Source organism: Glandiceps talaboti, chromosome 22 (genome assembly GCF_964340395.1).
Source record: "Glandiceps talaboti chromosome 22, keGlaTala1.1, whole genome shotgun sequence".
NCBI classification, from domain to species: domain Eukaryota; kingdom Metazoa; phylum Hemichordata; class Enteropneusta; family Spengelidae; genus Glandiceps; species Glandiceps talaboti.
This window is the reverse complement of record NC_135570.1, coordinates 3,102,275-3,126,083: the sequence shown is the minus strand read 5'-3', so window position 1 is coordinate 3,126,083 and position 23,809 is coordinate 3,102,275. Positions and strand designations below refer to the sequence as shown.

General features: G+C 36.7%; 2 protein-coding genes and 1 non-coding gene across 3 annotated transcripts; all 3 read right to left on the bottom strand.

Moving 5' to 3' along the window:
- Nucleotides 1-209: 209 nt before the first annotated feature.
- On the bottom strand, nucleotides 210-4,578 carry LOC144452406 (NPC intracellular cholesterol transporter 1-like). Its single transcript, XM_078143497.1, has 8 exons — nucleotides 4,544-4,578; nucleotides 4,109-4,164; nucleotides 3,431-3,572; nucleotides 2,985-3,216; nucleotides 2,716-2,829; nucleotides 1,932-2,094; nucleotides 1,249-1,280; nucleotides 210-338 (listed from the first exon to the last, which is right to left on the bottom strand). The coding sequence occupies exons 1-8, from the start codon at nucleotides 4,576-4,578 to the stop codon at nucleotides 210-212; spliced, it is 903 nt and encodes a 300-aa protein (XP_077999623.1).
- Nucleotides 4,579-4,970: 392 nt separating this feature from the next.
- LOC144452405 (NPC intracellular cholesterol transporter 1-like) lies at nucleotides 4,971-16,046 on the bottom strand. Its single transcript, XM_078143495.1, has 14 exons — nucleotides 16,041-16,046; nucleotides 12,942-14,228; nucleotides 11,837-12,084; nucleotides 11,549-11,649; nucleotides 11,005-11,168; nucleotides 10,032-10,163; nucleotides 9,443-9,625; nucleotides 8,905-9,019; nucleotides 8,316-8,443; nucleotides 7,619-7,753; nucleotides 6,919-7,008; nucleotides 6,104-6,294; nucleotides 5,620-5,762; nucleotides 4,971-5,089 (listed from the first exon to the last, which is right to left on the bottom strand). The coding sequence occupies exons 1-14, from the start codon at nucleotides 16,044-16,046 to the stop codon at nucleotides 4,971-4,973; spliced, it is 3,042 nt and encodes a 1,013-aa protein (XP_077999621.1).
- A 3,018-nt stretch (nucleotides 16,047-19,064) lies between these two features.
- Trnag-gcc (transfer RNA glycine (anticodon GCC)) lies at nucleotides 19,065-19,135 on the bottom strand. The gene has a single exon. It is a non-coding gene; the product is annotated as a tRNA-Gly (tRNA).
- Nucleotides 19,136-23,809: the final 4,674 nt, after the last annotated feature.

The window sequence follows — 23,809 nt, the reverse complement described above, 5'->3', positions numbered from 1 at the left end:
CCACCATAGAAAATCTTCTAGTGGTCTGAGTTCTGACAATGCATCTAGAGATCTAGAGATTCGGCAATACATTCCATGAATGTCCTTCAAACTATTGAACTATATAGAAATATTCAAATTTGTTAAACTTCAATGGCTTCAAATCCTTGAAATAATTCATTTTACATTGTAAATATTCACTTTCTGATAAGATGCGGTGGCCAAGTGGATTATTCTTTATGGCCAGACATTGATTTCATATTAGTATTTTCCCTATCGACATTGCTTTCATCTAATTCCATACTTGCATTTTCATAGATATTATCAAAGTCAGCTTTCTTTTCTTGTGCTGCCTTTTTCTGTTCATCAAGTAATTTGGCTTTATTCATTGGGCAGGGATCTGCCGACGCCGGTCGGCACCGGTCGCTAGCGTCCGGGACTCAGCCTTGCCGACCACCACTCAAAGGTTGCCGACCACCACCTTCAAGTGTCACCGACCCCACGATCACTTTAATAATTACACATTCATTTTCTGCCCACATGGGCGTATTGATTTAAAAGATAATGAAGTATGAAAATGTCTTTGAGAAAAGAACAATGTAGACGACCATTAATTACAATAATGACAAATACTTGACTATTTATAAAGACGAAGTGTGAACTGACAACAGCTGACGCTGATGTGTACAGTATGTGTGTGAATTACAGGGCAAACACGATGCTGCAGACTTTCGACTAGCATTCTTCAGCGTCGTCAAAAAAGTATAACAGCCTCATATACCTTTTATAAAGTGTTGACGTTGTGTCCGATCATTAGTTTTCTGTTCAATTTTACTCTGAAAACACTTTTAGTTAGTAGTTTGCCATCGTACATAGCACGACGATGAAAACACGTAATTTCCAAAATGGCGGGTGGTGACGTCACAAACTGTCGCGAGGTCTCATGTATCACGAGATTTCGTCTAAACGCGATGCGTATGTGTGGATATACGCAACTTTTTAGAGTTTTGAAACTGCAGTCGTCTTTGGATATTTAGTTTGATTGAAACAACTTTAGCTTTTCAGAAAACTAATCAAAAACTGATTGAAAAAAAATCGATGTGCAAAGACTGAGATTAGAGTTATAAATCAGTAGAGAAAGAAAAGTTGGTTTTATCTTTTTCATTGGCAACTTTGATCATACACCATATACTTTGAGTGTACTATTAATTTATTCATGAATATTAATTATGCAAATTGACATGAATATTAATTAGCGACCGGGACTACTCTCAAGCTTGGCAGAACCCTGATTGGGGGACCTGAAATATAAGATACGAGTAACGTTAGATCATCATCACATAGATAGGATATAGCTACATTTAGAGAAAGTAATATCTGGGTTAAAACTGTGAATATGCCATCATACAACATCAGTATACATCTTATTTAGCATGTGTTGTTACAGAAGACACGCTCATGATGAAAGTTGATAGAGCAAGATCAATAGTTCAATGAAAGATAAAAACTTAAATTCTTTTAGTTAGGCCTTGGATCCCACCCCCACCCATCCCCTTCTAACTTAATTGGCCAAAATTGAAAATTATTTCAGACAGCACAATCAATTTCATTCAAGCACAGATAAGTAACACATCAAGCCAATATGTAGTATGGTAGTAGTGCTATGAATACAAAGCCAGTATGTAGTGCTATGAATAGATCTTTTATTGACACTTTAATGTATTTTAGTGTCACACATTCACTATAGTGAAAATTCTTCCATTTCTTGATTTGACATTTTTAGAAATATTTGTATTTAACGGTACAAAACAAAATTGGTTTTGTATGAGAACTAAAATGGTTACCCCCCCCCCCCCCACAAACTAAAAGAATTTAGGGTTTTGTTGGTTTTTTTAATTGTCCTAAATGTCACTATTGATCTCACCCCTAAAAGTGGAATTAATAAAACATACCTAAGTAGATAAGTAAAACAGGTTGAAAGATCAGACTGTGAGCACAACCAATCACTGTTATCAATAGGAACATACGGAAATAGAACACCTCAAACAGCTGAGATTTGGCAAAGGCCAATGGAACCACACCTGCAAGGTTGGTCAATGCTACACCACTAAGAATCTGAAAGAAAGTAAAAAATGAAGAATCTTTGAGTTGTTATAATATAATTTATATGAGGATAACTTCATCAACTGTTATTAGCCCAGTTACACATACAGGTCAAAATTATGCAATTCTGCCTAAGTGATGAGTTCCTCTCTCTCTTGCTCCTTCTGTTGAACCATACACCTTCCAACCACATGAGGGTCTATGGTCAAACATGTAACTAGGGCTTGAGATTGATATGTTGACTTTTACTCAGTTAATGGGCTTTAGTACATTAATTGACCAAATTGTAGATTTGAGACTGTGTCCTCTTTCCATACTACTTATTGCTACATGTATAACTTTAACTTTTTTCACAATAATTTTGATGTACTTTTACAACATATTTTTGCATCTTTTCACTTTGTCCATCTGTTTGCCAAAATATAAGTCCACCAATGTTATAAATACAGTGTGGAAAACTGCACTACAGTTACTGTAGCAAGGCTGGTCTGAGATATGGCTATCCTCATTATCAAAACAAAATAGAGTTCTAAGTCACAAACCCTTAATATCATGTCATGCTTCCTAGCTCAGACTATGGCTGGTGAAGTTGTATCGCATGTATCATTTATGAACTTTGAACTTTAAACTTACCGAACTTCCAACATGAGCTATAGATTGTTCAGCCCTGGCGACTCTTGATGTTAAAGTGCATGTGGCAAAATAACGGGTAATGTGAGATATGAACTCCACTGACATACCTACAGCCTGTGTAAAACAAACAGATGAAACTTTAAAAGTTAAAACTCTGAACACCACTGTCACCAACATCAAATATTTCCTGAACAGTGTCGGCAATGTTGTTTCAGACCTTAATTAGATATTATTCTTATCAACTAATGACAAACTTCACTGAGACTTACCATGACTAGGTTAACCAAGGAGACAGCATTGAGATCAATACCCCATAGGTACATACATCCTAAAGTATCCACCACAATCATGGCTATTGTCAGTACAATACATATCGTAGAAGGTAAATCAAAGCCGAGAAGTAAAAAGCTGACCCCGAATACAGCTAAGAGTGCAATCGTCAACTGATAGATTGAATCCTCCACAATTGTCAGATATTGTTCATAATAGATGTAAGCAATACTGGAATGAGAAAGGAAAAGATGTTTAATTTATCAAGTATTTCTTTTATTATTCAACATAGACTGGATTGCAAATGTTTACAGAACACTTTACAAAATGATCAAACTTAAAAAGTTTTCTGAGAAGTAGTAAATGTCGACAATTTCAAATAGCAATCTTCTATGTGTCTTTGTTGTTGTTCCGCGTTGTTTTGGTACATTAGGTTTTAACTTACCTGTATGGAAATACGTAATAATCGCCCCCATCAGCATTCAGAGATGCAGTGATATTATCTGCAAGCTTCCGAGCTTGTTTGAGACCATTTGTGACTTCTTGTGATGTTAACAAAACAGTGTGATACGTCAAGAAAGATGTAGCTGTAACATAACAAAAATTGAAAAAAAAATGTGAAAATTATAAATTGCATATTATGTGATATTAAATTATATAAATTTGAAAATATATGACGTTACAATAGAAAAGTGCACTCAAGGGTTACATTGGAGCTCAATAGTCTAACTCCAATCAGTGTTACTTGTAGTACCATGCCAAGACTTTAAGTTTTGTCTTGGTTACTTGCAATGGATTATCTGCAACTGCCATTTGTTCTTGTTAATTAAAAACGTTGATAAAATACACTATTACTGTCATCACTATACAGTGTGTTAGTGCTAGGTGTTTTGATTAATTAAAACTACACTTGAATTAAAGACTGCATACTGTAATGGGGTTCTCCTCCACACTTTGTTCTAATAATTATTTGCTTTTAATATTTAAAATGCAATTTATTTAAATTCTGTAGTCCTTAGGTGTTCCAATCAAATTTGGAATAAAAAATGCAGATATAGATAAAACTACTAAATTGGTAGAAGTAATATAAAACACAAGTGCTCAAAGTTTATCTTGGTCTCACCTCCATAACTGCCATTAGGGTACAATTCAACCGCATCCCCATAAGCCGCTTTGCCACTGTGAATCAACGTATTTATAAAATTACTTTATAGGGCAATGTTTTAATTCTTAGTCAGGGATAATAACATCTCGTTGTTGTTTCTTTATCATTTGAAGTGCCGATTGCCCAAATTACTTGCTATGTAGACACTAACCTGTGTCAGAAGGTTTGTGGAATTCTAAAAATCCTTAGTTACAGCCAAGTAGTCTGTAAGGTACACCATGACAGGGCGCCCTCACACATCGGTCAACCCCTCCCGAGAGATGAGGCCGGTGAGGGCGGAATAACACGCCGTATCTTACAGTCTAATAGCTAAGATACATATGCAAGTATGTATCTTTTGTTGAACTGCGTATGCATTGTTTTGACAGCTATCAAAATACATGTATTACACACAATTTACAGAACAGACAAGTCTGCATTGAAGCCATAGTTAAAAAGGATATGTATAATATTAAATAAGTATCGCAAATAAATAGTGAAATAATAAATTTATATATTATAGCATTTCAGAAAATTATGATTAGATTAGATTAGATTAGATTAGATTAGATTAGATTAGATATAACTTTATTACAACTGTATAGAAAATTGACAATTCTATTTAGGTTCATTAGCATAATAAAGATATCAAAAAACAATACATTGAAATAGGCCAATATAGATAAAACAATTTGCTTGATTAAATAATTGTATATGAGGAAAATGAGAGGGTACAAAAAAAAATTATTGGACTGAGTATATTCAATGAAATGTACAATAAAGAGCGGTTGACGAAATATTAATTTGTGCTACTTAACTCCTGTGTATATAGAAGTGTTACTCACCCCTTGGAACAGTAAAAGTTTGGATTATCTTCAATATACCATGGGAGATATTCATCAAACTGAGATACAGTTGGTCGCTGTCCTCTCTGATCTATGTCCAAACAAGGTTGACATTCTGACGCTCCGATAGGAAAAAAATCATCTGAAAATATGGCAGTAATCATATTTCAGTAATTTTATCAAATTTACCAGTTAAGGGATATACCATGTGATAATGAATACATATTGCCTGGTCATGAGGGCTATAGCACCCGTTTATTACACCCGAGGGACTGTGAGTTACCAGAATCACATGCTATTTCCCGAGGCCAAAGGCCGAGGGAAATAGCATGTGATTCTGGTAACTCACAGTCATGAGGGGTAATGAACGGGTGCTATAGCCCGAATATAGGCCAGGCAATATGTGTTTTATAATATACCTCATGCTGTGAACTCGCAGTGGCGATGGTCACGTGACCATGTAAAAGTTGATGGAACTATTTCCCTAGGGAAATAGTCATTCTATTTTCCCATCATGTGACTGATTCTAGCGAATTATGGCACAGCATTATCACTAGGTATATTATAACGCAAATAGGAACTAATTGAAAGGCGTTCATTTTGTCTGATTATACTCTTACCTAATGGAAAAATGTGATCACTTACGTTCATAATCAGCTACACAGAATTCACCCTCATTTTCTCCTCGAACGAATTTTCGACAGCATGGTCTAAATACTGATCGACTAGGTACAAGCCAATCAAAGTAGTCATCTAACCAGGACATGGCAGGAAGACCAATTGTTGAACTAAGGAAAGATCAATCAAACCACCAAATATCAGCTGTTACAGTATTTCTTATTGTATTCCACGTATCTAGCCAGGCATGCAGATGCAAGCATACGGAACAGAGACAGACAGACAGACAGACAGACAGACAGACAGACAGACAGACAGACAGACAGACAGACATATATTTACCATGTTTGCTTAACTTACCCACAATCTCAGCTTGCCAGGAACAGAAGAAAGGCGCCTTCTAGTTGCACATTATGATATGCAGTTACTGGTGAATGGAAAACTATTCATACTCATAGTCCAAATAAAACAGATATTAATGACTAGAGTGATTAGCATATAGAATACTTACTACTCCGGGTCCTGTGCAGCATAGTAGATTTGTTGTGTTAGTGAGTCAATATTACATCCAGCACCGCCACATATTTTGTTTTGTCCCGGAATATCAGAATAATTATAGCCTGTTGCTACAACAAAGTAGATAGGTGAACCAACACTTAAGTATGATCCTAATCCATAGAAGAAGTCGATGACGTAGGAATCCTGCAAAATGATATATGTATATTATGAAAGAAAAATGTGCCACTAGATGAAATAAGTTTTGGTTCAAATCGTCAACCTATCAAGTGTTATTATAAATCTTTGTTTTTGGACTATAAACTGTAAGTTTCCCTAGCCAATCCAGCATTTACTCAGACATTACAGGCGTACATCGAAGTTATTTCAACAAAAGTGAAAAATTTCATGTAGGGGTCTGTTGTTTAGTTCAATCTAATATCTATGTTTATTTGTTTGTGTTTGTTTGTTTGTTTGTTTGTTTGTGTTTGTGTTTGTTTGTTTGTTTGTTTGTTTATTTGGTTGTGTTTGTTTGTTTGTGTGTGTGTTTGTTTGTTTGTGTTTGTTTGTTTATTTGTTGGTTGGTTTGTGTGTGTCTGTCTTTCTGTCTGTCTGTCCGTGTTTGTTGGTTTGTTTGTTTGTTTGTTTGTTTATTGATTGCTTGTGTGTGTGTGTCTGTTTGTCTTTCTGTCTGTTTGTTTGTTTGTTTGTTCCATCCATTGTTTGACTGGTTCACGTTTTGAATGAGGAAACATGTATAATCTACATTTTGAAGGTGATTGTATATAATAGACAAAAAATGAGTTCAAACTATAAAACATGAAGTCTTACCCTTGGCATTGATAACGAGGCATCAAGACCAATGTTTAGCATGCTGGTCCATATAACACATAAACACAGGAATCCAAAAAACAAAATCATCTAGAAATAAAATTTGAAAAGAGTCAAGGTTATTTCTATAATTTCGATGATTATGGCCCAGAGTAAATGTCGAACTTCCCATGTACCTATTCTAGTTATTAAGGATGGACAGTGACTTACCATGACTGGTCTAGCCCATTTGTTAATAAGGAATGACTTACCACGACTGGTCTAACCCATTTGTTAACAAGGAATGACTTACCACGACTGGTCTAACCCATTTGTTAACAAGGAATGACTTACCATGACTGGTCAACCCATTTGTTAAAAAGGAATGACTTACCACGACTGGTCTAACCCATTTGTTAATAAGGAATGACTTACCACCACTGGTCTAACCCATTTGTTAACAAGGAATGACTTACCACCACTGGTCTAACCCATTTGTTAATAAGGAATGACTTACCATGACTGGTCTAACCCATTTGTTAACAAGGAATGACTTACCATGACTGGTCTAACCCATTTGTTAATAAGGAATGACTTACCATGACTGGTCTAACCCATTTGTTAATAGGGAATGACTTACCACGACTGGTCTAACCCATTTGTTAAAAATGAATGACTTACCACGACTGGTCTAACCCATTGTTAAAAAGGAATGACTTACCACGACTGGTCTAACCCATTTGTTAACAAGGAAAGGTGCGTAGTATTTCTTCATAAAAGTGTGAAGCAGTTCTTTATGTTCGGGCTTTTCCTTCGTTTGTGGAGGAACGCAACAACAAATGTCAAAACGACCACCCTGTTAATAAAGAGAGAAAATCATTTGATAGTTAGTTGTGAAGTGTCAAGTACTCATGATGACGCAGAGTTGAGAATCTCAGTGCACTCTATCTGTTTTATCGTTAAAGGGGGGGGGGGGGGGGGTTGTTGTTAAATGAGTTGATTGTGCATACAATGAAATATTTTGTTGGCTGGTAAATGTTCGGTACTGAAGAGGTCAAAGGTTACCACAGATGTGAACTGTATAATACCATTTCAAAGTTTCAAAACAAACAAACAAACAGACAAACAAACAGTGGCAATAACTAGACAGACCTAGCTCAGACCACGCACTATCGAGTCTGAGGACAGACATAGATGACATAATTTGGAGCGGGCGCCATCAACGACGAATATTTCAGTCTATGGAAACAACACTCAAAGAATTGTAAAAAGAAGAATACACATATTTATATATACATGTATATGAATAACTTGCTATGGACATAGACCTCTGTAGTGAGGTGTAGTAATCTCAGGTTTATAGATTTTCATTTTCTATAAATCTTAAAATCTAATTACTATATTATATATCCATATACCTCCTGTCGTCTTAAATCCAATGCAAGGAGAGACACAAATGCTGATATCAGTAAGAAGAAATCAAACAAAACAGCAAGACCGGCGTAGAGGGCGAAAGTCCTTACTGCTGGCATTGTTGTCAGAGCACCTGGGAATGAATTAAGAATAGTAGCCTGCAAGGTCAATTTGCTATGGCTTCTGAAGTTCATTTTTGTGTGGATATGTATCGTACGGGTGGGTTGTGTCTCGTGCAGAATCGAAAACGTAGAAGCCTTCTCGAAATCTTCGAATTTCACGTGCCTCTGCAATATGCATCATTTGGAGTGTCGCAATGTGACTGAATATTTTTCCATATTATATGATAGTAATTTGATAGCGTCACGAATATCATATATGTTATGCACATAATACAGTGATTAAAAATATGTAATCAATGTATGTGTACAATGTGTACAAATTAAAGTTAAAATGTAATTTATATCACAAAGCTATTTACCGGAATTTTTTATGCAAATCACGTGACCTCAAGTTATGTTTAATTCTACTTAGCGAACGTATATCATATTATAAATATATAATAAATTATGTAAATGGTAGAAATGTAGTTACCTAAAAAGAAGGCCACCGACTCTGAAAAGCTGCAAAGTAACATACTAGGAGCCACCGTCCCTAGGACACGACCAATATGTTCCTCTCGTGTTTCGCCATCCAAACGTTCCGTACGCTGTAAGAACATACAATTATGTTAGTTTCAAAACGTTTTAATTAAATAGTGAATGTAGTTAGTTAATCACACAGACACAGACACAGACACAGACACAGACACACACACACACACACACACACACACACACACACACACATATATATATTAAGCAGTTTAAATATATACAATAAACAGTAAAGTATTTCTGGTCATATACATATAATAATACCTTAGTACATGTATTCGTGCGTATGTTCCTGTGGTCTGTGGTGTGTAAGTATATGTATGTAAGCTTATGTGTCTATATGTCTGTGTTTGTTTGTTTGTGTGTGTGTGTGTATGTGTGTGTCTGTGTCTGTGTCTGTGTGTGTGTGTGTGTGTGTGTGTGTAGTACTTGTGTTTACTTTTGTTTTAAAGTAAAGATTTTAACTTTAGCCCTACCTGGTAATCAAGCACAAAAATGAACATCATATCAGCTCCAACCGCCAATAACAAGAATGGGACTACTTCAATAATAATTAAAGTAGTCTCCACTCCAAGATAACCATAAATACCCATTGCAGCGAATACAGAGCAGAGGATTAGCAGAATACCACCAAATCCAAGAGTCAACTTTGAGTCAATCTGTGAACATTATAATGGAGTACAAATTCATAATACGTATGGTCACTGCTCATGGTTGAAAAAAAAAGAATTTTGGGTCCAAATCCTGCAACTTGAACCCCCCCCCCCCCCCCATCAAATAGTTTACCCTAAGTTTTCATTTTGATAACAATGTCTAGGTGAGGGCAAAGTCGATGAAAATGTCTCACAATTTTTAAATATGTACTTAGCCCGGGCCCGTTACGGTACCTTGCAAAACATTGTCTATCTTTGTATCTTTGGTGGTTGATCATGACTGCTATATCTACATGTATAGTCAAGATCAACCATAGAGGGCGGCCTCCTCAACTTTCCAGGAAAACCTAGAAAACGTAGTATCAATAATGACAAAAGATATAAAATATCGAGTCAATGTAAACATAGTTACCAATAGCCTTTTGTCACATCTGTATATTTCTCCCAAAGCTATTGTGATGTAAAAGAAGATAAAAACGTAGCTAAGGGTAACCGTAAGTACATCTGCCTGGCTGGCACGAATCAGTTCATCCTCTATTGACCTCTGCAACAATAAATAAATAAATAAATAAATAAATAAATAAATGTCACATCTATACGTCGTTGTAAACCACAGCTTTTACGGCACCGACCACCGTCCGGTTTCTCGTTATTTCGCAGTGTCGCGGAAGAAATAACAGATCTGGTTTGCGAGAATGCATATCTCACTATATGTATTCTCTCAGATCCTACGATAGACAGGTGACTAGAATTAGAATTAGTTTGTTTTTATATAGCGATATGTCAACGAAAACATTATCCACACCACTTTACAATAATACGCAAATGTAAAAGAAGACAGAAGTAACCAAAATCAATCCGAAAGAATAAAATTCATAAATTTGTAAAGCGTTTTACGGCTCTTGGTGAGACTCTCCAACTGTTACTGTGTTTTGGTCTACGTATACTCCAACTCATTGCAGATTATTAGTTATATGCTGGGCGAACTAATCTAAATCTGGATTTCATAATTTATGTTCTTGTTTTGGGTTGCCTACTGATCAAAATCTATCAGTTTCTCAGCTGCCCACAACTAATTACATGTAACAATTTGTTGACAAACGAGTAAACTATATATATGTTTATATTCATACTGTCACGGACACCTAATTAGTATACCCAATACAATACCATCATCAAGTGGTAAACAGATTGAACAGTTGCAAAGAAATCTTTCAGTGGTCAAGAATTAATTAAAAATGGCTGTCTACTGGGTCTTTAGGCTAGAGGCTATCTATGGCTTCGAATCTCACCATCTCTCATACATATGTGAAGCCACGGATAGCCTCTAGACTACTTAGGTTTCAAAGTTGTGTACTTGTTGGTTAAAATGAATGTGGACCCACCTCGGCATAATATGCCAGTGTCATGTTAGGATTCGACCATGATGACACTACCTCCAAGAACGCTTTCTCCCATACTTTGACCTTGTCCACGGCTTCTTCGTTGTCAACATAGTTATCGTTCAAAAAAGTTATCAATATGGCCGTAGCATTGTTGTAAAGGTCATCTGGAATTAAAACCATGTGACGGTTGTTATATCAAAAAGACAATGCTTTAAGTTAATGCTTGTTTCAGTCATTAAGTTTTTGAAAGTGGTGGTAGTGGTAGTGGTGGTGGTGGTGCTGGTGGTGGTGGTGGTGGTGGTGGTGGTGGTGGTGGTGAAGATGATGACTCGGATGATGATGATGATGATGACTCGGATGATGATGATGATGATGATGATGATGATGATGATGATGATGATGATGATGATGATGATGATGATGATGACGACGACGGCGGTGGTGGTGTTGTTGTTGTTGTTAGTGGTGGTGGTGGTGGTGGTGGTGGTGGTGGTGGTGGTACCAGCGACACAAACTTTATAATAATGTTGATATATATATATACCTTCGTAACCCCCAAGGCAGGTGTATGCAAAATTTGGACCGCCATATTCACCAAGACACATATCAGCATATGGAGTTGTACATTGAACTGTACTTGGAGATCTAGGTAATGGAAATAAAGATAAATAAATAAATAAATAAATGAATAAATAAATAAATAAATAAATAAATAAATAAATAAATAAAAGTGTGAGCAACTGCAACTGGTACTACAGGTATCAACAGTTGCGTCCTTCACTGAACAGTAAATAAAAATTGAGTAACCATGACAACAGTTAAAGCAACTTACTTGACACAGTATTGGAAATGATCTCTGTAATCAGCTGGGTAATCAAGTTCATTGCCAAAGGTGTCCTCATACACGATTTTGTCGAGTTTTGCGTGGTCATTCTGGTAGTATTGCAGCGGAGTTTGTATGACACATTTCATGTTATCTGGTTCTAAGGCTTTGTAACAAATGTCTTGCAATGTAATATATTCATCGTTTGGTTCATAATAAACTGACATGTTGGTGATGTAACTTTGTAAATCGAGAACCTGAAAATAGAATAGATATTATTTTATAAATTTTATGTATCATCCCGTATTTGTGCTAAATTGTTAGAAATCATCATGTTTTGTTGTCATACTCGTCTTGCCTCGCTTCGATCGTCTTGTCTTGTCGGATTGTTTTGCATTGCGTTGTGGTGGACCGAATTGAATTCCATCGTCGAAAACTAATATTCTCTTTATGGCAAAATTTGCTATGGATTGTGAGACTGGAATTGCACTACCATGGTCCATGCACTGAACAAAGTGACCCACAGCTACCCGCAGCAGCCCGCAACCTAAACAAAGTGACCCGCAGCAGCCCGCAACCCGCACAATAGTTACACTCTGTGTTACGACCTTCGACAACGTGAGATGGACGAAAGTTGAACATGTTTGTTGCATGCATTTAATTTGTTTGTTTGTTTGTTTGCTTGTTTGTTAGTTAGTTAGTTAGCAAGATGTCTTTACAATCATGGACGGTTTTATAATAGTTCAAACTTTGTTGAAAGATTGCCTTTGAAACAAGGACGAGTGATTGGGTCGGATCTCGGACTACGAGTCGGACTTCAGTGAAGCCATGGAAAAATGAAACATCTAATTAATGCATATACACCATATTACCAAACATGTAATTAATGCATATACACCATATTACCAAACATGTAATTAATCATAGAAATGTTTAATTAAATCAATGCTTTGTTAATTCATAAAAGAACCAATAGTTGTACTGTACTGTACTGTACTGTACTGTACTGTACTGTGTATAGTTCCAAATAACAATAAGATTAGTGCCCCCCCCCCCCTCATATCTATAAGAATAGGATAATAGAGAGGGTAAGAAAGAGAAATTGTATCATTACCTGATGCAGAAACTCTCTGTCTAATACCGGACCAAAGTTTTCAGCTTTCCCGTCTGGCCAGGTCTTATACACATGACTGTTGTGATTAGGTGCAGTGATAATGACTTGAGATACACGCCAGAATGGTTGGAAATGCTCGTCATAGTAATTCTTCTCTGCTAGACAACGACTATCATCAGATACCCATAGATCGATTGGATCCACCGTTACAATGATGAAGATGTTTCCGCAGGCACAGATGGTGACCAGGACAAGTGCAACCAATATTACCTTAATTGGATGAGTAGCAGCGAAGACACCCCATCGTCGGAAGATCGCGCTCAAGTATTTATGCATGATGAAACCAGCAGTCTGGATACAGTTGACGTCATCTTTACTCACCATCATAGTTTTCTTTTCCTCAATGTCTGTATCACCGCTTCTCTTTATTACCGCATAGAAAATAATGAGCAATCCAACGTACACGACTACAAAGCCACAGAAAACCATTATCATAATGAAAACGATGGCATCCATGTCGGCAATCATCCACGGTTCAGCTTCAGGTGGTCGTTCAAGTGCCTGGCCACACGATATGCTGCAATCTTGACAACTACATGGGTAGGTTGTATTAGTGGGTGATTCATTACATGGAACAACATATGCATCAATGGGTTGGATACCATCATCGATTTCTGTGCCATCCTCGACCAATATATAATTCAGTGGAAATGGTGTTACGCCGTTACTTACGCTTCCCATATAGCCGTACCAGGCTTCGGGGTGACACTCGTCCGCTGTGTAGCCACCACACATTAAACCTACCACTGGGGAATTTGTAGAAGGAAACAACACTTCATCACACGAATAATACGTATCATAACCAAAATCTTTGGTGAGATAGTAATCCACTTCAATAATTTGTGTCGCGTTGACATCGGGGTGGCTATTAAATCGAGTACGAGATGCGTTCAGGTATAAACTTGCATCTGGGGCACAGGTTTGTTGACATTGCAATTGCATGAAGTTTCTAAGACATGACGGACAGCGTGCAAATGCTGATTGTGGAAAAGTTGTTGAAAGTTGTAATGTTTGGAGTTGGCCGGTATCACAACATGTTTTGTAGTCACCAACGGCAAGGTTTGGACAGAGATCTTCTAAAATTTGTCGTCCAATGACATCTGTGAGTGGCTTTGCTAGACCATTGTAGTAGCATGGAACCGTTTTGTTAGTTTCTGGGTTAAGACCACATTCACTGTACCATATACAGCGACCTTCTTCGTGTAGGATAGGATCAATTGCCGAAACCTGCGAAGAGGAAAGTAAAATTGAACAGATTAGTGCGAGACAGACAGACAGACAGACAGACAGACAGACAGACAGACAGACAGACAGACAGACAGACAGACAGACAGACAGACAGACAGACAGACAGACATGAGAGAGGGGAAAGGAGGGAGCGACAGGGTAGTCGAAGGGAGAGTACAGAGGACAGAGAGAGGGGTGAGGGGGAATGGACAAGACGCGAGCGAGGGAGTGCAGGGATAGAGAGCAAGAGGGAAAAGATGGATGATTACCGACATGGTTGCCACTGTTTTCATTACAACTCAGAACTACAGAGATAGAATTGTGATTCGACAGGATATAGCAGGAAAATTGACAACAAGCATCGAAAGGGATCGAATCAAAAGGTTTAAACCGAAAACTAACACTAACACTAACACTAACACTAACACTAACACTAACACTAACACTTAAACACTAACACGGTCACAAGGCCAGGCCGTGCAATAGAAAAACGATTTTCTGTAGATTTTGCGTGCATCCTTGATGTTCTCAGACTTCATAAGTAAACTAATATATACTTCATACCAGAGTCAGAAACCGTATACAATCCTGTTAGGGCAAATTTCAAGAGGGGAAATGTGAGGCTGATTATATATCGATAGCTGGAAGTAGGACCCACAAAATTCATTTTCACTAATCCCACATCTTGCAACCACTCTAAAATAGAGCTTTGAAAATTGCCATATCTGACTTTGAAGAGGCCAGCTGTAAGACACTGAGGTTGACATTATGGGAAGTATACAAAGTGAGCAGCTTCCAATCTCTTGGACCCTTTAATACCAAAACACATTCTCGCAAACCAGAGTTATTATTTCTACCACTGCACTTCGAAATAAAAGAACGTTGCCGTAAAACAGGCCGTGGTTTGCGACGATGACCCAAACAATGATAGTGTGAACTCACAGCTGTCAAATTTGACGTTAGTTGAATCGCTTACAAAGATATACAAAATTGTCCGACGGAAGAACTCTATTTTTGTTAAATGTCTGCATGTCCCCCGTATATATAACCCATTCAATCCAAAAATATTGATTGATTCGACTGATGGCCCTCACAGGTCGAAGGTCAAACATTGAGAAGAAAAAACCGTTGCGCCAACATACTTATTTGAAATTTCTTGGACATATTTGTTACTTTAAGATGGAGAACCACTACGGTTTGAAAATTTGGGGAAAATTACTATACATGTATGTAGTGGCATCTCACATCATTTTGTATAACATGTTTGTTTTAAACCGTGTCTACTTGACACTCAGAATCTACGAAAACATCTTCGGATTACGCAAGAAACCTCCAGATTATGGAGACTTGAGTTAGATAAGTTAAAGTGATTTCTTTTTGTTTTGTCGTAAAATTTCCGAAGTGAGTGTGTCAAACTACAATATGATCAACATGTCGCCAACAGCACCATCCAATGGCGTTTGTAGTGATGATTCAATGATGGTCCGGGGACAAAACAGTTGTGTTCACAGTTCAAGCACTTACGAATATTCACAAAGCATCGTGACCGGTCGCTATCACAATTTATATCGTAAGAGTAACCGATTACGATGCTTTTGTGAATATTATTAAATGCCAACCCCAGATGGTTTGTACTGGCACCATCCTTGGAATGAATCTCAGCTCAGCCCGGGGATTTCAGTCAACAACGACTGTTTCTCTACGACTGATCAGAGTTAGAGACACACAAAGTGATGTTATTTCTATCGATTGCTTGATTGATTTTATTTGACAACTAAACACATACTAGTATAATATCTGTTAAAAACTTACTTCCATTATGATTGTGGTCCGCTAAAAACCTGTGACGGTATCGAAGGTTGATATATATGAATGGACTCGGAGAATGGACTTGATCTAGTGTGGTGTGAATGATTATAGTTAGGTAGACTGAAATGATTGGCGAGATAATTTAGGGAAGTACCATTAAATATTCTATAGAATATTTTCACATCATGTATTGTTTTGACGCCTGTACTCAAATATTTTACACGGTGTCAACTACTATAATTATAAGCTTGCAACATCCGGGTTCTTGTATTGTACACGACAAAGAGATTCTTAAGTTTACCGTTATATGCAAATACGTAATTGATATGCAGTGTATTGTACAGTTCTTCACTCTGATGTCCATAACTTGACAAAATGTATGTGTTTACCCTCAGACCACCAAAATTTGGCAGACTGAGGTTTACCATAATCCTTGTTATGGATCATCAAAATTGTTTTGTTTCTCCACTAATCGGCTTAATATATTATTACGATTGGGACATATTAAAACAACCGCATTTTCAAAGTCATATGAGCCCAAACCTTGAAAGACTGTCGTTTTAATCATAACAGTATAATCGCTATGGTAATAAGTTGATGAACCCATGACGTTTGAATGATCGACTTTGATGAATTGTTTGCAAAATTAATAAGGATCGCATAGGTTGCGTTCACAAAAGACAACACTAACTTGACCGTAGAAAATATGTCTTGTTATGTATCATGTTATGTATCATCTTGAGAAGTTTTTTGTGCCAACCGCATTTTGAGATTCGCGACAGGGTTTTTCTTTGTTTTGGCACAAGTTTAATGTTAAGGGGTAAGGTTTTATGTGGCCACGCCATGGCGTCAATGATAACCACACCTGTACATTACGAACGTCCAACACACAAAAAAACTAATGAAAAACAACAACTTACCTGGAAGGTGATAAAACAAGCGAACGCAACCACAAACGACAGAAAATTAGCCATCTCTGTCACGTTCGGAGTGTATCGTGTCGCCCTTTTTTCGATTCTAGGCGACAAAATCCAAAACGACGGTCTCTGACAGGGATGAGTCAAGCCGAGATTTAAGAAAAGATAACATGAAGATATCTACGTCATCTAACACGACATAAAATGACCAATCAGTGGTCTTGTTACATACCTGAGATATAAGATTACCTGGTTTTCATTAATTTATATATGTAATACTATCATGGACTAAGATTGTATTTATTAAACACAAAGACACTTGGAAGGTCACGTGGCAACCTACGACTATACACGTAACTGAGACTTGGACATTTGCGTTCCGACCCTCTCCTTACCATTTGATTTAGTGTACAAAATACTATAGTGTTATTTATTTCATTCGAAAGTGAAACATTCCCTAAAAAAGTAAAAGGTAAAGTCTATTTTCCCCGAATATCATTTAACGCCCATGTTTTGTGTAGCCTTCAGCGTTGTGCAACTGCAAGGCCGATTTACGTCTATCCGTCTAGATAGGACATTTAACATTAACAATGCACAGAACTGTATAAAGGTTCGTCCTTATGTCATAGCTCCCGTATCTTGTATACTTGTCTCCCTACAAATCTAATTTCATGATTACATTCAAAGATATAATATTCATGGTATAATTGTATAGTATTAAGGTACAATCATATCACTATTTAATGTAAAGAATATTTTACTAGTAAGCAGTTATTCAACAGGTTTGAGTAGGGAATATCAGAAAATTGTATTATTTTTTGGCGATGTGAAAAAGAAACGACATAAATCAGGCAAAAAAGGACGCCAACAGAAACAGATTAATTTGTGTTTATATCTCAACTGGTGTCTTTAATTTTCAATGTTTCGTGTGCCACGGGATAGTGTGCACTTCTTCTCTTTATTTCTTCTTTTTTACATTTCAGAATTGTGGGTAGAAATCCCCTTTTGATCCTCACCAATTTGTATATTTGTATGATTTTCAAATGTAATTGACTTGTTTATATACAGTATATGAGTCATACAGACATAGATGGAAAAAAACCTACCACGCCTATATTGAGTGTATTGTTTTCAAGTGTGATTAAAGTTTACGTAGTCTTAAGTTACGTAACATACTCAGACGAGTCGTATGAGCTTCAAAGTCCAATGCCTGTTAGCTGTTTGAACTGATATTATTCCATTCATCATTAGTTGAAACACAGGGGCGTGTAATATTTCATAGATTGTTGTTTTCCAGGTCTACAGATTAAATATAACAATATTTTGATAAATATATATTCCTACATGTAATATTTCTTCGTAGTATAGAGATTGATACATTTCTAGCAGCAAGATTCGTACGATATTTTCCTAAGAAAACGACATTCTAAGCAATAAGAAAACAATAATCTATGAAATATTACCGTATGCCCCTGTGAGTTGAAATCCTGGCGAAAGGACCATGTCAACAGATTTCACGGTGACGGGAGTGTATTCTAGCGGATTTTACGACGATGTAGACTTGTTCAATTCGCCAAGTTTTCTTCATTCTTTACTTGAGATAACATGAAAAAAAGATTTTTTAAAAATCAAAAATTAAACCGTTAGAAACATTAATTAAAATACAGTTCACATACAATCATATAATGATTATTTGAAATCGTAATTAATAAGGCTTTATAGTATTAGTAACTATAAGCTTAATTGCTGAAATTAAAAATATATATATCAGCACTATCGGAGTTTCAAAAAGGGAATTCGTGATATTAGCGAAATGGATCGGCAATTTGTAATACATAATGGGCTGATAAAATGGAATTAAAGTTTTATTTCAAAACAGTGTTATTGCAAGGGAGAGACAATAATGTTTATATGGAGCCCAGCCTAGCTATCAATTATTAGTACACTGCCAGTGTTTCCGTTGTACAATAACTGCCATCATCCAATCCTGAAAAAAAAAGCATATTTCACCGTTGCGGCGAAGAGACTCGTATGATACTCGTGTATTTTTTATTAAGAGAAATACCATTTTATGAGAGAAATTGTTCAAAATAACAGATAAAAAGAGAGATGCACCGGCCGGGAATCGAACCCGGGCCTCCCGCGTGGCAGGCGAGAATTCTACCACTGAACCACCGGTGCTCACGTGATTAATTCGGACATCAATAATACACAAAGCTCACAAAAAGGCTCTGTGACTTTTTTGCCGAAGAAATGCCCTTAATGTTCATTTTTCCGGAAAAGTCCCCAGCAGGGACCAAAATCTAGACAATTCAGATCTTTCTTGCAAGATTTTGTATTACTGCTCCGTGTAAAAAATGTAAATTGTCAAGCAAGGGCAGGCAAGGGAAACTATAGCTCCCTAGGTGACTATAAAAACGAAATGTGTGTATGAAAGTAAGCCGCTAGCTACTTGCTCTTCTAAGTTACAGTTACAACTACATACCCAAGACATAATAAAGTAGCTCTGCACTTATTGGATGGTATAATAAAACATTTAACTGTCATACTCTGTGTATGTGCATGTACGTCATGTACGTACGCCATGTTTGGCCCATAGCTTGCTATGTCGAAGGTCACGAACTATACATTTCTGACGTCACAGCTGAACTGCGGGAACTTTAAATGTCCCCAGACGTCTCTCTCGCAGGTACGTTTAGATAACTTTCTAATTTTTGGGAGATTCGAGTTTAAAAGTAGTACATATATTGTTGATGTTATCCAGTAAACACAACTTACTTATTTTTCGTAACAATTTCGATGAATGCAACGTACGCACGGTTTTCTGTAGCTGACGGCCGTCAGACGGTCGACGGTCCACATCACAGGGGCGTGTAATATTTCATAGATTGTTGTTTTCCAGGTCTACAGACTAAATATAACAACATTTCTATATATTCCTACATGTAATCAATATTTCTTCGTAGTATAGAGATTGATACATTTGTAGCAGCAAGATCCGTACGATATTTTCCGACATTCTAAGCAATAAGAAAACAATCTATGAAATATTACACGCCCCTGTGGTCCACATCATGCATCATTATATTTGCACATGCACTCAGTTCTTTCCCGAGATATGTATTTAAAAAATGTGTTTCTATCATAATACAATAAAATATCGATAATATTGACGTGTTTGGTCAATTATATATAAAAGGGGTACAATAACACGGGTTTCTAGGATCGCGTAAATGCACACACCTCGTCTAGATATTTATTTCTAACTTTTTGAATGTAATGTTTCATAGAAGTCCCAGGAGGGAAGCTAACCAGAAAGGTATAACACTGACAATTTTATTTTTTTACCTAATTCTCATTTCAAAATTTTCCTCTACACAAAGGTTTTTCGTCCAAAAATCTTTTGATAGCGACCAATTATTTGTTAAAACAAACATAGAGGCCACTGTCTGTGGCTATACTTTGGTAGATTCTTTGTTTCTATGGTGCTAACTTTTAAATATCATTGTTTAAAATGTATTATAACAAACTAAACCACACACACAGAACTTTCACTTTAATGCTCCCCCTCACCAGCTTGCAGCTGCTCAGAAGAATGTCAGAAAATAGGGTACTACACTAAAGTGCTAGAACTTGAGTTACAACAGCATCACCTTTCACGAAAGAAATATGTTTATGATGATCCACAGGTAAGATTTTCTATCAGTTCATTTTCTGTTAAGTTCTGCTTTTATTCCATAGCTGTAAACTAGCAGTTACAGAGACCATACTATGGTATTATGTCAAATCAAACCATTTATAATGATACACTGTGTAGGGCCGACTTTTCAAGTGGATAGCCTGATACGATCGCGCCCTCTACGGACGACATTGTTTATCCTTACAGGCAAACCTCCCGTAGTTAGCTGCTATAGACCTTGGGGATTTACACCTTTCATGTGCACTGAAAGCTAGATTAAACCTCCCCACGTATTTCGTTCAATTTCAAAAGACCAATAGTTTGTTGGTTTTTTTCCGTTATTTTAAGTTTAGCACAACTGGACTGTAACCTTAATATCTCATAGACGCCTCTCTCCAACGTCTATGCATATATATATATATATATATATATATATATATATATATATATATATATATATATATATATATATATATATATATATATATATATATATATATATATATATATATATATATATATATATATATATATATATATATTACAAAATGTAATGCCCAGTGGGAAATATAAAATTCCACATACATAGGGAAGGCCAGGTTGTGCTGTGTTTTTATTTAAATCGTAATATAATTTTGGCTATGCATACACAAACACTTGCATTATATATGCTGGTCGATAGCCACACCAGTACTAGCCCATGATAGGCTTGGATATCTGAAGACATACTGGCTTGACACATATGACAGTATATGTTCAACGACATTTTCTTTGAGCAATCACGGTCTATTTTGGAATGCCATTCGAGACCAGCTCAAAACAGGAGTCAGAGTAGATAAGAGGACAAGCAAAACATTTTTTAAAAATCAAAATGTCAGTAAAGATATTGGAATAATATAGTGGTGATATGATAGTCCTTGAAGTCTACAGGTAGGCTAGAATGTAGGTGTAATGAGGCCTTAAAACTGTTCTCATCAAATGATGCAGTTTCTTGCACTCCCATCATGCTATGCCAATTCATTTGTTTACTTCAACCTGTTTGTCAGGCAAGTTCTATGTGTTACTGCTTGCATGTCTCCTGTTGTAAATAAATGTAGTAGTAAGTATAACCATTGTACTTTACTGTCATTGGCACTATCTTTTTCTATTTTCGTTTTTATGTAAGTTTTCAATTTTTCGCCTTGATATTTAGTCACTATATTAATACTGCCTGAAATGATCTTACATTGTATCCGTGCGATTGTTTAGTCTTGTTTGTTCATCTCGTCTGCTCCAGTCATGACGTAATTAGTTGCCATGGGAGCGACAACAGATCGTATGTCTTACAAGATAGGAATACTATATGGCTAAAAACTTCTCACGATATCGTATACTATCACCGATAGCCTCGGACAGACTCGGGTGAACATTAAACAAACAGTTCATGAAAAAGGTCTCCCAAACTAGTTCCCTCAATTCTTAGAAGATCTCAGAAGATTAAGTGATTTGATGATATGTATAACGGACCTTCTAGAATGTTTAAAGTTTATATAAAGTAGAAATTATACATTGTTGAACTTCTTTACACAGTGCAAAGTTTTCCCACCAAAGTTTTGGGTGACGAAGTTCCAACAGGAAAAGATATAGAATTGTAAACAACGGAACAGTATGGTTCTTTTAGTAGTGTCTTGTTTCAAGGAAACCAACACAATAAACAGTTTGGGTTCCCAGGAGACAATTTTGTAAGAATTCACGTCGGAGATTCAACAAAATATACACACAACTTATGAAGCGTGTTTTGGTCTAGAGCACACCATATTGTATATCATTGTTTGCACAGCCTTCAAAAGTTTGCACATCCTCTGGAAACTCTACTAATAGATTGGCCTCTAGGTCAGAGGTCATGTGGGTAGAAATATTGATTTCAAACTGGCATAGGGGAACAGCAGGCCGTTTGCCTTGTTCTGTTAGCTAGCCTAATTCTGGTGGTTTTCAATTTCAAACATAAATTGGTACACATGTAATGGGGAGGGTACACAGGCATGCTACCGAGGGAATGGTACATAAACAAATATGTCTTTCTCGTTTGAGGAACCTGTGTCATAGCATAAGTGTAATAAAACACAGAATCTGAGGATGATCAATGAGAATTTAAATAATGATCGATGTGGTACTAATGGTTTAAATGAAATTGTTTTTCTCTCAAATATTAAAAACAATTTTCATTTCTACTAGCACGGTATTTTGTCCATCCTTTGCAAGATGTTAGAATCATTACTAGAGTATCAGTCGTCACCAGGTCTTCTGTGTGACCCTTTTTAGTAAACAAGTAAGAAAACTTTGCATTACAAAAATATGAAAACGTGTAAAGCAAGCCATCCATTTTCGGAATAATTTACTATTTGTTTTGAGCTTCTCTCCTCACTTTTGCGTGTCGTTCATAAAAGTTTGCTCTTTTTGCTATACAAAGTGAACATAAGAACTAGAGATTGTACACAGTTAAATCACGAGATAATGGAAAACTCAAGTTTCACACAGCTTTAGATACAAATACATGTAGCTTCAATGAGTGTACCATGTACCAGTTACCTAGTTCGCACAACGAACACAGTAGCTCCATCCGAACGTTCACTGTGTTCAAGTTGACACATGTGTTGAGAGGTACCAGTAATAACGCGGGAAAATACATGGTCAAGATCAGAACAGCCAAGGTCCAACTTGAACTATGAATAGTACAATACGGTATGCTCGTTTTACGCACAAAAGTAAGTCCATGAAATAGTGATGTTTCATTCAAGATCACCCCCCCCCCCCTTTTACGCTCCTCGTTGGCTTAAATTGGGAATAGCTATTATAGATAGAGTGAGTGAGTGAGTGAGTGAGTGAGTGAGTGAGTGAGTGAGTGAGTGAGTGAGTGAGTGAGTGAGTGAGTGAGTGAGTGAGTGAGTGAGTGAGTGAGTGAGTGAGTGAGTGAGTGAGTGAGTGAGTGAGTGAGTGAGTGAGTGAGTGAGTGAGTGAGTGAGTGAGTGAGTTGTTGCAGCGAAACAGTTACATCAACTTAAATTCAAGTTGGCTCAATCAGTAACTTGAATTATCTACTTAGTCAGATAGTTAATTAGTTAGTTAGTTAGTTAGTTGGTTAGTTAATTAGTCAGTTAGTCAGTTAGTTAGTTAGTTAGTTAGTTAGTTAGTTAGTT

Excerpts from the sequence above, each read along its gene's own strand:
- LOC144452406 (XM_078143497.1), bottom strand. The coding sequence starts at position 4,578 with ATGGCTTCAATGCAGACTTGTCTGTTCTGTAAATT. Across the intron at positions 2,830-2,984 it reads CCTTGGTTAACCTAGTCATG|GCTGTAGGTATGTCAGTGGA; the intron begins GTAAGTCTCAGT and ends TGTTTTACACAG. Across the intron at positions 1,281-1,931 it reads TGTTTTACTTATCTACTTAG|GTCCCCCAATCAGGGTTCTG; the intron begins GTATGTTTTATT and ends CTTATATTTCAG.
- LOC144452405 (XM_078143495.1), bottom strand. Across the intron at positions 10,164-11,004 it reads CACTGGCATATTATGCCGAG|AGGTCAATAGAGGATGAACT; the intron begins GTGGGTCCACAT and ends TTATTGTTGCAG. Across the intron at positions 5,763-6,103 it reads GCTGCACAGGACCCGGAGTA|TTCAACAATTGGTCTTCCTG; the intron begins GTAAGTATTCTA and ends ATCTTTCCTTAG.